Source organism: Pogonomyrmex barbatus, unplaced genomic scaffold (genome assembly GCF_055798465.1).
Source record: "Pogonomyrmex barbatus isolate J1 unplaced genomic scaffold, ASM5579846v1 scaffold10, whole genome shotgun sequence".
Lineage (NCBI taxonomy): Eukaryota > Metazoa > Arthropoda > Insecta > Hymenoptera > Formicidae > Pogonomyrmex > Pogonomyrmex barbatus.
Window position 1 is genome coordinate 3,617,090 of NW_028297099.1, and position 14,392 is coordinate 3,631,481.

A 14,392-nucleotide genomic window follows, 5' to 3' on the forward strand; every position below is an offset into this window, starting at 1 on the left:
ATACAATCGCAAACAAAGCGAGCGGCGCACGCGGACCTGTACGCGAGAGGCTGCATGCGCGATAGCCGGAGCACTTCGGCTATCTGCCGCTATTCATCCATCCCGATGAATCCGGCCGCACCCTCGTTGTTGTCCGCGATCGGGGTACAGGTATTGTATGATTCGCGAAACGCAAGATGGATCCCTACACCGACTTTCAGATCGAGTTTTTGCGGGATGCCGTAATGAAATTTGTGCTTCTTCTCCTATTGCATTTTCCTAAACAAATCGCAAGTGTACCGGAAATTTATATCTTAAATCGCTAATCACAACCTATTTTTTTCATCCCAGAAATTTCGACATTTTAACATTCTCAAATAGTATACTTATGTTTATAAAAATATTAGAAATCCTCCAAATCATAGCCCATATTTCATTTAAATAAATTTCGATGAGTTTCCTAAGTTTTATACCGTTTTAAAGAAATTCGTTTATGATGTATTTGATAATATCTGATTTGCTTAGAGCAATATAGTATAAAAGAAATTATTACAGAAAACCTAGAATTAAACAAATAGCCTGATATTTAGAATAGATTACTTCCATAATTTTTTATTTATGATCTCACAATTCTTGTTGCAATAATTCTTCACAGACGTCAAGTACACGAAATAAATATAATTGGAAATAAATATAATTATCAACGCAAAAACATTTCGAAATTTATATAGAAATAAAAAACGATGACACTCTCTGTAAATTTGTGTAATGAATAACTCAAGAGACTACAAAATTGTTAATAAAAAGGAATTATACGATAAAAATATATAAAAATATAACATATTATTTCCTCAATTAAAACATGGTGGTAATGTAATTACTATTGATTAAATTTATGAATGCTACAAACATAACATCATGAGATCATATCTCATTTGAGAAATTCCGATGGAGTTGAGGTCAACAGCGCTTATCGCCTACTGTTATCCGTCAAATTTTATTAAAAATTTATTTTGGTTAAATATAAGCTTGTAACGCTTTTGTGAACGGGAACGTAATCGCTGCGTAATTAGACTCATTGCGTCTTACTCATCATCGCACGTGTCGTTATTTTATCGCTGGTTGTCAGTGCACTCCAGAATTAAGTAATGAACTGCGGAGTTTTTAAGATTTCTGATCGCCTTGAATTTTAGTGCTTCTTTGCGATTAGAAGAAATAAGATGTGGAAATTTTGCGATAATCCAAAGAGAAAGTTAACGTTCGTATTTAGCCCAGATTATCATTCTCTAATGACTTGTCATGCCGACCTTGACCTCAACGGATGTAATCTCGCTGATGAATAAGAATTTTTTTTTCAACAAATGCATTTTACATCCTAGCATTTGTCGATCAAAGTCAAGTATGATGATATCGTCTGCAAGTGGAAGCACGCGCTGTTAGAGCAATGTCATTCATATGTATTTTCATTGAGATAAGTTCGAAAGTATCGGGTCAAGCAGCCCCGTTGACAGATCGATATGCAGATCCATAAATCTCATAGAAACTTTAGACTGTAAATTTTAACAGTTTTAAAAACGTGATTGTGCGATTCTATAACGTATTCGATAGATAGGATATATAGATAGGAATATGCTTTGAAAATTACGACTTGCAATTATATGACATGTACGTATCGCTAATGCGTTTGCATTCCAATGCGAGTAAATAATTAATTATATGAGCAAATAACAGATTTGTTTGCGTTCAGAGAGCTTAAAACCATACCAACCGTTCTAACTAACGAGCGTCCATCGGCGTCATTTACATTGTTAAAGATTATACGAACACGCTGGTTTTTATCTGTATAATACCAACGCACTATCGCTCGTTTTCGCAAGTGAGCCGGAATGTCGAAACTCGACCGTCTCGTGTTTTGACACTTTAGAATCATGCTTTGTCTCGTACGCTAGTACGCTAAGGCGCAGTTAGTGACGCAACCCAAAGCACGCAGTATGTCTCCATTGTCGAGTTTTATGCACGCGCACCCGAATTCATTTGTGGCGAGCGGTGCCACGCGCAATTATAGGGTTGTCCACATACGTAAGGCGAGGTCGTGCCGGTATTTTCGAGTCGCAGCGCGCTAACGCGCCAACTAGATTTATACTAAGAGAGAGCAATTGGCTTTAATAAAATACCGTGATAGATACCGCATGGATTATCGCGCGGACAATATCGTTGAGCGCGATGCGATATAATGCAGCGTCGCGTACATAGTTTATAGGAGGGATGTAGCTTCAGCGCCCGTGCGACTGAAATAATTTATTATAGCGAGAACACTACTATAATGCAGCCTCGCTGCACCTTTAATCGCATAAAGGGCTTTTGTGCGTTTATATTATACCCCGGTTTTAATTATCTCCTCAAAGATGCGAAATTCTATGGAGTCCGCCGATGAATAGATTACAAGTTTGACTACACAGCATTTTTTAATACTTCATCTACTCGGGAAGAGATACGGCTCACAATTAATAAATTCTTTAGCAGAGATGTATATAACAATGAATGGTACAACTCTGTATTCGCTATGCAGATGCATTAAAAGAGATACGATTTTTTTAAACATCCGAAGAAGATTATATATCATTAAATATCTCACGTCGTTAAATATCAATTACACATTTTAATCTGCTTCCGTATTTAGTTTTTCAGCGAGCTCTCTTGGATTGTCAATTAATTTAAATATCCCAACGGTCAAAGCGACGGTGTTAAAAGATCGACGGTATCTAGCAAACGCTGTAATTTATAATTTCATAAAATTGCACGTTCCTAAAATTGAAGACGGCGTCGTATCCTTCAGGGAAATCGATTAAAAATAAAGCGAACGACGAGCGGCGGACATTCGCGCGTTAATTCGATATCGCCGTCTCTCGATTTCGTGTCGTTTGGCGATATGCGCTCTTGTTACGCAAATGCGTGCACGTAGTCTACCGTATCGATCAATCCCCGCGCCGAGCGGGTATCCTTCGGGAATCCGTACATTCCCGCTTATTATCACGGCGCCCGAGATAATTCGATATTTTTGCCGAGCGAACGCGTACTCGGTAACCCGGCACGTAATTCAAGCCGTGCTCGGGAGGGTCGTTTTTAACCGAGGAACGTCGATTAACGAGACATTGTACCCGGAAGTACGTACGCGCGTACCTGCAAATCCCCAATCGCATTCACCTGATCCACAAAGCCTTCCGATATTACTGCATAAAAATTGCAGAATCATGTTTCTTCGAATGCCACGTAAGTAAACAATTTTTCCGTGATGAAGTAATGAGCGATAGACCAATTACACAGTTCACTTGTCGTGTCTCGTTATATCATTCAGAATTACCCATTAGTAGAAACAATCTTCGTAAACATTATTACAGATTAAGACACCCTCCTCGACCACGTTAAATGCCCGTTCCTTCTCATAAAATCCGCCTCGTACATACCTAATCGGCAAAAACTTCTGATTTATCGTTTCAAGGCTGAAAAGATTTGCACCATATGCGTCATTTATTTCGATTAATCGAGATAAACGTCAAGTATCCTTCTTCGCGTTCGTTCGCGAGGGAAGAAAGAACGCGTCGACGGATTTCGAGTGGGACCGCGCAAGATATTCCACGATATCGGGAAGCCTGCGGAGAATAGATGGGAACCCCATAGAGAAGCACGGAGATCGAGGGGGACAACGGGGAGGGTCACTGGGTCAGATGTGTAGAGAGCACGCTCCCTCCTCTCTCACAACCCTCGTTCGTTCGTTCGTTCGTTCGTTCGTTCGTTCGTTCGTTCGTTCGTTCGTTACATCTCCTCTCCTCTCCTCGTCTTTCTCTCTCTCTATCTCGACCTTCCGCCTCGAGCCGGTTCTCTTTCTCTTTCGGCGTACCGAACACATGGCCCCGTGTGTGCACGCCTGTACCCGGCCGCCTGGGCACGATTCACGCACTCACGCATGCACGTATTCACACAGCTCGACACGTACACGAATACGCACACGCTCCGGTCGCCCTCGCGTTATCACGCCGGCGGTCGCGTATCGCGAGATACAATGTCATGACGTGACTCCAATTACGCGCCGGCGAAGACTCGCATAAGCTCATGATCGTTACAGCTCGTGTAAGCGTAATTCCGCTTTTCGAGTCGCGCGTTAAGAGCCGCGTCGAGCCGGATCGATCCCGACGTGGATCCCTGCGACCGGCGAAGCTCCCCCGATCCCGTCGAACCTTCCTCCAGATGCACGACAAATCGCAATTCGCATTCATACGAGCACGCGCGCGTGCCGTTCGGCTCGTTGCACGCGTCATCGAAGTCGCTTCGGGTTAAGTTATATCGACACTCCGTGTCGATAAATCCGGAACATTGACGAAGAATTTTATATATTATTTTAATAGTTTATCGGATAGAGTTCGCAGCTCGTCTAAATTGTAATCTTTCTTCATTTGTCGATCTATATAAATTTTTAATTTATCGTGAAGCATTTTAAATTACACACAGATTAATTTCATTCGCTTGCCAATACATTATAGATTATGGTTTTACTTAAGAGAAAAAGAAATACCGTTTGATATTTTATTTTGATATTGTATCCTAGTACTTTTATCTTGTTGCTGTCATCGCGATAGAAGGTTTCGTATGATTACAAAGTCCGATTTGCTAAAAGAATTCATAAATTAAAACATCTACAGATGAAGTTAGGAGAGTGACAGATTAACCAGGATCATCTCTAATCCGACGGTTAGACACATGGCACATTTGCAGGTGATTGTTGTGCAGGATATCGCGATACAATCTCGCCGGTGCTTTTAAATCCCCGCATCGCGCATTGAAAACCACGTGTCCCGATATCTACAGGCACGCGAGGTCAGTTCACTCACCTGCCAAGCGTGCTCATATCATCCTGGCCGCGCGCTGGTAGCCTAGACTACCCCGTTGCCATTGACGTAACACTTGTCACGTATCAAAGAACGCACCTCCGCACAATGAATAAAACCGCCACTGACAAACCAAAGAGATCGACTAGCTAGAGCGATGGTCGGTCTCGCCCTATCGGAATCGACCGCGGATTCTCTCGCACTCTCGGTAGCTCACACCCGGTAGCTCGGACGTCGTTCGGAGGATCGATGAACGAGATATCTCCACCGTAGTATCACCGGTCAAGTAGCACCGGTTTCTTCCACGCTACCTCATGACCCGGTCGCGTCGTCGTCAATACCGGTCGCGCACTTCAACACCAAATCGCGAGGAGACCGGTGCACGCGAGCGGGCGGAGATGTCCGGCCGCCGATTCACGCGGAGAACAGCTGTAACGATATCGTCGATCGCGATAACGACGCGACGCGACGCAACGCTCCGTTTCGCGTACCACTGTCACGAGCTACGAGGCGCTCTGCAGCACGGCGGAGAGGCTTCAGCGGCCCTCGCGGCGCGTCAGTGGGTCCGCGTCAGTGGGGGCGAGAAGGAGGCGCGCGGAGGCTGCACGGGCATAGCGCGCGACATAGAAGCGCGAGAGCGGGAACGGAGTGGCGGAGAGCGAGAGAAGGAGTGATACGGAAGATGGAAGAGGGAGAGAGGTGAAACGCGAGCGCGAGTACGGTGGGAAAGCCCCCTTCCCCCTCGGAGAACGGCGAGCATACAATGGAAATAATCACCGCGTTTCTCGGAGCGTCGGCTGACTGACTGAAGCCCCCGAGGACCGACCGGGATGAGATTCGGAAGGCGCTGGTGGTGGCGGCGGTGGCGGCGGCAGCGGCGGCGGCAGCAGCAGCAGCAGCAGCAGCAGCAACGGCGGTGACGGCAAGCAGCAGCGGCGGCGGCGGCGGCGGCGGCGGCCGGCGCTTCGGCGCCCGCGCGTCGCACCACTTTCGCGCCCCGCTACTGTCCCTTGTCCCGCTCGCACCCTTTCTCGCCCCTCTCGCACCGATGCGCTCCCTCTCTCCTTTGCTTTTGTTACCGGCGCGTTCCGTCTCCCTCTGTCCCACCAAACGACCGCGATCTGGTTTCTCGCTCCCTCCTCTTGTTTCCTATTGCTCTTGTTCTCGTTCGTCTCGATCTCTGTCTCTGGCCCACGTTCTCTCGTCATCTCTCCGTCGTACCGTCGCTGTACAGGCGCCTCGTCGTTTGTACGTGGCGGCGAGCTCTGCCACACACGCCACGCCTCTTTTGGGGCCTAGTCGCCGCCTCCTTTCTCCGACACCCACGCCGAGACGGGTTCTGCCCGCCACTGCCACCGCTACCACCACCACTTCGTCGTTGGTACCTCCACCACAACCACCACCGCCACCGACTCCCGACGTTGTCCTCGCCGACGTCCTCGTCCACGTCCTCGTCCTCGTCATCTTTGTCGACGTCGCCCCACTGTGTACCGACGCTCGCCGCCACCGACAGATCGGCATTCGCTCGCCTGTATGCGTGATCATTCGCGGTTGTTAGATTCTATACCTGCCCCGCTCCTTTCCTCCAGCCCGACATCCTAAGGCATTACCAGCTCATAACTGGGCGTAGTAGTAACAACGCGGATGGACAGTTACGCGCGCCACGGTAGCTGCGCTTGTCCCCCCTTTCTGCCCCCTACTAACTACCACCGGTCTCGCTGCTCAATGGGAGAGGATGGAGAACGCGATTAACGCGTAGCACGTCACGTGGCGTGGAAGAACGCGGTGCATCGCCGCGATGCGCAACGCCGGAACGAAGCGTAACGTACGGACTCGGTGAGGGATGCGGCGTCGCGAAACGTTCGCCAAATTGCACCGGTTTGTCAGTATCGCAGTGTAACGACATTCGTCTCGAAACTATATTTTCGGCCGGGACCAAATGGCATCTGTCATTGCGATACGTCACACTTTGATCTTATCTCTTGAAATTGTTTGCCTATATTTATTTGCGACATATTTTTCTTTGCTCTCTATTAATTTGTCAATTAATGAGTGGAAGAAAACACAAATAATAGTTAAGTCAATGCAATGTTAACTTCAAAAGCAAAAGAAGCAAAAATCAAATATCTCGTTGAAATAAATACATAATAAATTAAAGAAAATTCATGTCTCGTTGATTCCATCCGCGTTAGTTTGCAAAATGATGTTCTTTTTACCTCTATTAAAGTCGATTGCAGTTTGCCGTCAATTTGCATTGCGTTCGCAATCTTATTTCTCATCGCAATATCTTTTCTGTGATAAAATAAAAGAATAATTAACATATTTGCTATTGGAATATATAAAAATACAATTTTCAGGCTAAAATATAATTAGAACTAATTTTCTTAATTTTAAAAAATTGATTTAATTACCGTTACGCTATTTACTATTAACTAATGCTTTTCTCGTCAAAAGTTGTAACAATTTCGCATTCTATTATATTGTTCGATAGATTAGTAAAATTAAAATTAAAAATTCATCTCCGAAAAATACAATACTTTAGAAAAAGGTGATTTAAATTGAAATGCCAATGTCGCAAAGATGCAAAGTCGGTGATATCGGTTTCAGGTGATTCGCCGCGCGCATTGTGTATTGTTCGGCTTGGAGGCGGTGGCACAACCCTCTTGCCGGCGAGCTCGCTTTTGCCTCTGGAACGGACCCGGTTGGAGGTGGTGAGAATCGACCAATGGGGCGCGAGGCACACCCGCGCAGATCACAATGCTCATTGTTGTCGTCGGGCTATCCGCCCACATCCCCGTGTCGCGTTTTCCACCAGTCGTTGTAGCTCCTGTGGCACTCGCCCAGGTAGGAATGCTCGAATCGACTCCAAATTGGGACGAGCCAAAACGTTTACCATTACGTTTTGGCAGTCCGAAACGCATTAAATAAACATGTCATTCTATTCTTATCGATGATTGACCAATGTCAATGTGAGTGTTAGATTTTCGAAAATACTATTTAAAAAATTAATATCCTCTTAGATAATAATATATATCTAATATTATATTCATATCTCATTTATGTAAATATTAATATTTTATTAAATGGCTGTGAATATTGTGCTGTAAGATAATGTCTTTATCAATTTGGTTATCGTAAATGTTGATAATTAATTAGTATATTTCTCGAATAAATCATGATTGCTAAACCATTATTTAAATAAGCATATCTAATTTCAAAAATATGTAAATTTCCTGCTAAATATTCATTAAAGTATGATATATCTATTCTATGTCTTCAGTATGATCGTAGTTTCATAATTCTCACTTGTAATTAAATTGGTATATACACGCTTATCACATTGAAAACCAAAGAATAAATTGAAAATTAAACGAGATAGAGAAACCATAAGAGAAACTGTAAAATAAAACTAAAATTATATTTGCAATTTATACTTCTCATTTCTTATTATTTTCAATGTTCATGTAATGTCTGATCCATTTCATTCGCTATCCGATGCTTATATGTCAAAATCGTATGCACGCGTCGCCCTGTGACATTCCTCGCAACCCCCTGTTCTTCGCAGAGAGAAACGTATGAGAACGACGTTGGGTCGTATCTCTTTCATGTCTCCCCGCTACCGTCATTCTATCCTCCTTTTTCGTATTCTCCGTACTCCAGCGCACCCTTAACTAGAAGCTCTTACCATCCCCCGAGCGTACTTCGCCGCGATCACCGTGTAATTCGTCCATCCGCTTCCTCCTCCCTAGCGTCTGACCCTTTCCGTGTTAGACCGCAAATCGATGTTCTTTTCCTCCCGATTAAGATCGATTGCGGTTCAGCGTCAATTTGCGTCGTCCTCGCAATTACATCGCATGATAGTTTCCTCTTCGCGACAGGATAGGATCGTTTAGAGACGAACAAAGAGTATAATGTTACATTTTGGATATAATTAAAAATAATACCGATTCTTAATCGATTAATTTTTTTCGTTAATTAATTTCATTAATATAAGACAAAAACCACACGGACAAACTTGATATTCTTTTATTTGCATAAAAGACAATACAAAATTATAATTTTGTAATTAATTACAAGTCGGATAAAAATTTGTATTATACTAGCTTGGTAGATGTAATGATAATTAATAAATTTCATATAACGAAATTTAAATATTTCAGATGCATGATTTTTATATTAATTAAGCGTCTGAATTTATAGCTATTTCCTATCGATGATAAAACGCAAGTCTCATTATGAATATTCTCTATTAAAATTGTAACATCATATTTTATTTTATAATTCATAAAAATTTTTAATTGCCTTTAATCTTTTGTTTTTATGCCTCTACTTTAAAAGATTTTCGAAAGATTTAATGATATAAATTGCAAACCAATCTTTATTACAAATAAATGAAAGATTACTAAAAGAAAAACAGTATTAAATATTCGTGTATAATTATGATATATCTTAAACAAAAGTTAAAATTAAACAAAAATAATCAGGAAAGACCATTATTCTTTACTTACACTTAGTAATAAATTTATCTGCAAATTCCAAGATTATCTGTAAATTTATCTGGAGTTCTTAGAGTTGTCTTCACAAATAACGAAATGATACGTGACTATCTTATGATTAACTAAATTTTTCAACATGTTGTGACAACATTGCGCTGCGAGTAAAGCTCTGCAAGTGCAATAAAACGCGCATTGTTGGTGAACATGTTGGTTTTGCTCCGTGTTTAAGCTGAGACCGGAGACCATACATTTTCCGCTGCGGGCGGGTGCGGTTAGAAACGCGAGATGGGCCATCGTTATGCATTGCACGGGAGCAGTATTAACGCGGTGGCACGCGGGATACCGTGCTATTCCGGTACCGGTCGCGGGTGCGGGAGCCGACAAGAACAATGAGTGTTGTACACGTTCCGCGTATTGCTCGTGCATCCTCCCGCAGGATATGTCGGGCTCTGCAGTGGGTGTAGAAGAGAGAGAAAGGGAGAAAGAGAATAGCAATCTCGCGACGTGAGGGAGAGATAGGGAGAGATGCGAGGAGAAAGAGGAAGAGAGAGAGAAGCGAGATTTATGCGAGGCGGCAGCGTCGGTGGCGTCGGAACGTTTTGTTCATGCTGCTGAACGTCGCCGTCGTCGTCGTCGTCGTCGTCGTCGTCGTCTTCTAGTTGTCGACGACTACGACGACGATTACGACGACGACGACGGCAACGACGACGGCGATGATGACGACGACGAAGAGGCACAGATGAGAGAATCTTCGTGTAGGAGGAGGAGAACGACAGGCAGGAACGAACGCAGAGTTGAGATGAAGGAAAAGGAAAACGACGAGAAGGATGACAACGCAGCCCTGGCCGTTTGTGAATGAACATTGGCTTGTGAGCATTTCCGGCCGCTCGCGCTGGTCTCTATCTCACTTTATCTCGCGATCTCTTTTTCCGCTCATTTTGCATTTATTTCGTTTTCTCTCTCTCTCTTTCTCTTTCTCTCTCTCCCTCTCTCTGTCCCTTTCTGCCTACCTCCCTCCGCACTGTAGCTTCACTCTGATCGGTCCTCTATCTACTTGCGTATCTTCTCTCATGAATGAGAGTCGTCGAGTCGCGATCTCGCGACAGAGAGAGAGAGAGAGAGAGAGAGAGAGAGAGAGAGAGAGAGAGAGAGAGAGAGAGAGAGAGAGAGAGAGAGAGAAGGAGGCACGTGAAATAGAAGCAGAACACTGAGCGAAATAGACAAGGAAGGACAAAAGAATGGCAGAGGGGTGAGCGGGAGAGGAGGAGAGAGGAGTCCGAACGAACCGTTAGCCTTAAGCCAAACGGTTGCAGCGGGACTTGGGACGAATTTAGATCCGGAACCAAGAGAACGAAGGGGAAGGAAGAGGACAGAGCTACGATATACTCGTCTCCTTGCCTTCTCATGCTAGTATCCTTTTTTTACTTCTCCGCTCCTTTATTCCTCTCTTCCTCTCTGCTTTGTTGCTCCCATTATTAATATATCGCCGTCTCCGTGCCTGACTGCCCGTTCCTCCGCGCATCGTTGCTGTCGCTGTTTCTTCTCGGTTCTCTTCTTCTTCTTCTTTCTCGCGCATCACCCCCGCCCGGCTCATCCGGTAACGAGCACCGTGCCGATTATAAATAGTAACCTTTGTCGGACGCTTTTCTTTATACTTCCATCGTCATCGCTCCACATCTCCACATGGTAATGTTCTCCAGATTTTACATGCAAATAGCTCGCAAATAATAATTCTTCAACTTGTAATTGAGTTTTAATTTACATCGCGTATTAAAAACAGAATAAGAAAATGACAAACTAATGACGACCTGTCATTTACAATATGCAGTTAAAAATCCAGATTTAAATGCAAGAAAAATATTTATAATTTATTTGTTTTTCCAATTAATCGCGTATCAAATCTGGTGCAATATTGCACCATGCTGCACATTGATGCAATATTTTAGTCTCCTCAACTGTATTAAGCTGTCTAATACTTTTCTAAACTCGCAATTTAAATCGTTCGCGCTCACATCGCCGTAGGACAAGGCAACAATTATTGCGTGGGATGAATATAATAGATCAGAAAACTCAGAAAAAGAATGATGTTGACAGTTGCCTGCAGCTACTTCGTGGCACGATATTATAATACCGGAACACCTCGGAATAAACTTGCTCTTATCATTTCTACCACTATCTCATAATATCTAACAAATAATTATAAGATATCTTCCAGTCAAGAAGATATCTTGTTCTTATCTGTTTAATTAATTCCAAGATTTAATTATTCTAAACGATAATTATCCGAAAGCGTCCGATCGAGAAATTAATTTTTAGATATGACTCCAACAGACATGTTCCTATGTACAGTGCATCGTGCTGGTCGTATTGGCGAGGCTTGGCGTGGGAAGAAAAGTTGCGAGGTACGATCGAGAGAGAAAGAGAGAGAGAGAGAGAGAGAGAGAGAGAGAGAGAGAGAGAGAGAGAGAGAGAGAGAGAGAGAGAGAGAGAGAGAGAGAGAGAGAGAGAACGAAAGGGAAAGAAACGAGACACGCGGTGGGGCAAGCAGAAAATGACCACGGTGGATGCCGGGCGCGTGGCCGCGCGCGAGTGACCGCGTGCGTATACACGCGCCGACACTCGAGTCGCGCCGGCGCGCAAGGCAGAAGAAAGCACAGGCTCTTCTCTGCTTTTCTCCCGCGGTGAATCCGCGGTGAACGCGAGACGACAAGAAGATGAAAATTTCGCCTTGGTGCAGCGTGGCGAAATACTGTTGACCGTTAAATGCGCGGCGTATAAATAGAACGCGCACGCGTGCGCGTCCGTGGCGTGACAGGTGTCTGGTTGGAGAATAATTAAAATCCGCGTGCGTGTGTGCGGTCGCGGCCCGTAATAGGCGACCCGTTCTGGTACGGTAAGGTGGCCCGACGACAGTGGGTTTCCCGCGAGTGCACGCGTGCGTGAGCGCGTAGGCGTGAATTACGGCGCGGAGGCTAACGAACAAAGCGGAGAGCACGCCGGCCGGCATTGTCGCCGTGCTTGGCAATAGAAAGGATCCGATACAATGATCGATCGGTTCATGGTTGTCGATTATAGAACGGACTCTAATCTCATAAAGCAGGGGGGGACTTAGTCTACGACCACGTCATAGAAGCGATTTTGCAATAGATTATATATATGTAAGAATAGCTTTGTGTTAGTGTTCCGAGAATACATGGCGAAATCTGTAAAATTCGGAGTAGTCTGACAGACACTGATATCTATTTTCTAATTATTAATATGTTTAATAGATCGATTGATTATTTAATTTCCACTGATATGTCGTTTCGCCTAATAAATTTTATTTAAGTAAGATGATCTCAGTTGCTACCATTATTCAGCGTGATTTTATCAGAGAACGTGGAATTAGCATATTATAACATTTTAATGTGCAGCAACATAATAATGGTGATTCGTCTATAATAGTAGCTATAATCTTCCGATCTTAGAACTGTCATAAATCATTCAAGGATTCCCAGATATTTATCGCGATAATGTTCTAAAAGCAATGCGTGCATTAAACAATATAATTTAACTTATACGCCCCCCCCGCACGCGCACACACACACACACACACACACACACACACACACACACACACACACACACACACACACACACACACACACACACACACGATTTACTTAACCGCGAAATACAACGATTAATAACGCGGCTTAAACAACTCGTAGAACTGTATCATTAACTCCTGTATTGAAATAATGAACGCAAACAACGGCAAACTTCTCATCATCCATTTAACAGAAAATTACTATGAAAAAACTTCCTTTGTTTTTCCATATTTTTTTCATATTGTTACATCCGTTCCCATCGCTGCTCAAAATTTTAATTACTAATAGCTACGAAACGACGATTTCTTGCACACGCAACCAGCTGCGGAAACACGCGCTACTCGCAACGATAACTCGCCGAGACAATGGAATTCTCATTTAAGACCGACAATGCACGTGCGCATATTTATATCAGATATCTGAAATTATGCGATACACACATACACCGTGCGAACACATTCGAAATTCGAGCTGCCGATCAGATAAATTATAGATGTTATAATTTCTCACGTCGGAATTCTCCCGATGAAGAATAAAACGACGTAGATAAAGAGCTTGTCAAATCGCTATTTCTTCTTGAGGAACCAGAACCAACGATTACGTAGGAAATTAATAAGTGTGGAGAGTAAGTGATTTTAATTATACGGTTGCACCGACAAAAAAATGGAAGAGTCGAGCGTTCTCCACGAGCGGGAGAGGTCGATGTGACGGAAAGGAGCGGCGCGTATATGCCATGGTGGCACGTGTACACGCGTATGTACGATGCATACACGTGCAATTAAAGCGGCGTGGTCGTATACAGTGCGGATCACTGTTCCGCGCGCACGGCCGCCCTCATGAATGGAGCACCGGGTACGGACGGAGGAATGAGTCAGGCGCGAAAGAATGGCGAGGATATTTCATAAAGCCGGAGCGAGAAAACGGTCCGCTCTCGTGAGTGGCGGCTGCGAGGAGGCCGTGCACGGCTATTATTATCGTTTCTCGACTCCTTCTCGGCCCTCGCAGCAGCGACGAACGGGCAAACGCGCGCGCACGCCGCTCGAGAAACAATAAGCAGTTTGTACTTGGGAAAGCACATTGTGTGCACTCACGATGATGTATCGCGTATCCTCGAGGTCAGCGCGTATGAACGATACGAGCCATGCGGCCCATGCGTTCCCACAAGCGATTAGTTAAAGTTAACTGATGTTCACCTGATCTCCCTCCCCTCCCCTCCCCCCCCCCCCCTCCTCTCATGCCTCACCCGTCAGAGTCCAATCTTTTCGGAGGTATAATTCGAAGGAGACGAAAGGGATCGAAGAAACCCGTAGTTAATTTCAACTAACGTTTACGGGAAATCTCGTTGAGCTAAAAGACCGAGAAGACGGGCGGTGAGGCAACCTCGCCAACACGCCTCTCATCTCTTTGGAATAATGAATGAACGAATGAATGTCGAATAAAAACA

At 44.2% G+C, this 14,392-nt stretch overlaps 1 protein-coding gene and 1 long non-coding RNA gene across 10 annotated transcripts in view; one reads left to right on the top strand and one right to left on the bottom strand.

Annotated features, from left to right (window-relative positions):
• Sox102F (transcription factor Sox102F) overlaps positions 1-14,392 on the bottom strand; it is a 236,738-nt gene that overhangs the window by 49,221 nt on the left and 173,125 nt on the right. The window contains exon 1 of one of the 9 annotated variants that reach the window (XM_089070501.1): positions 5,640-6,215. The exons of 7 other annotated variants lie outside the window; for them this stretch is intronic. In XM_089070501.1, coding sequence (XP_088926627.1) covers positions 5,640-6,070 — 431 coding nt within the window. In that variant the 5' untranslated portion in view covers positions 6,071-6,215. Of the gene's footprint in view, positions 1-4,865; positions 6,216-14,392 lie in introns of those variants that run through there. One more of the 9 variants, XM_011646603.2, reaches the window with a different exon arrangement.
• On the top strand, positions 6,451-8,298 carry LOC148937873 (uncharacterized). Its single transcript, XR_016137895.1, has 2 exons — positions 6,451-6,744; positions 7,470-8,298. It is a non-coding gene; the product is annotated as an uncharacterized LOC148937873 (long non-coding RNA).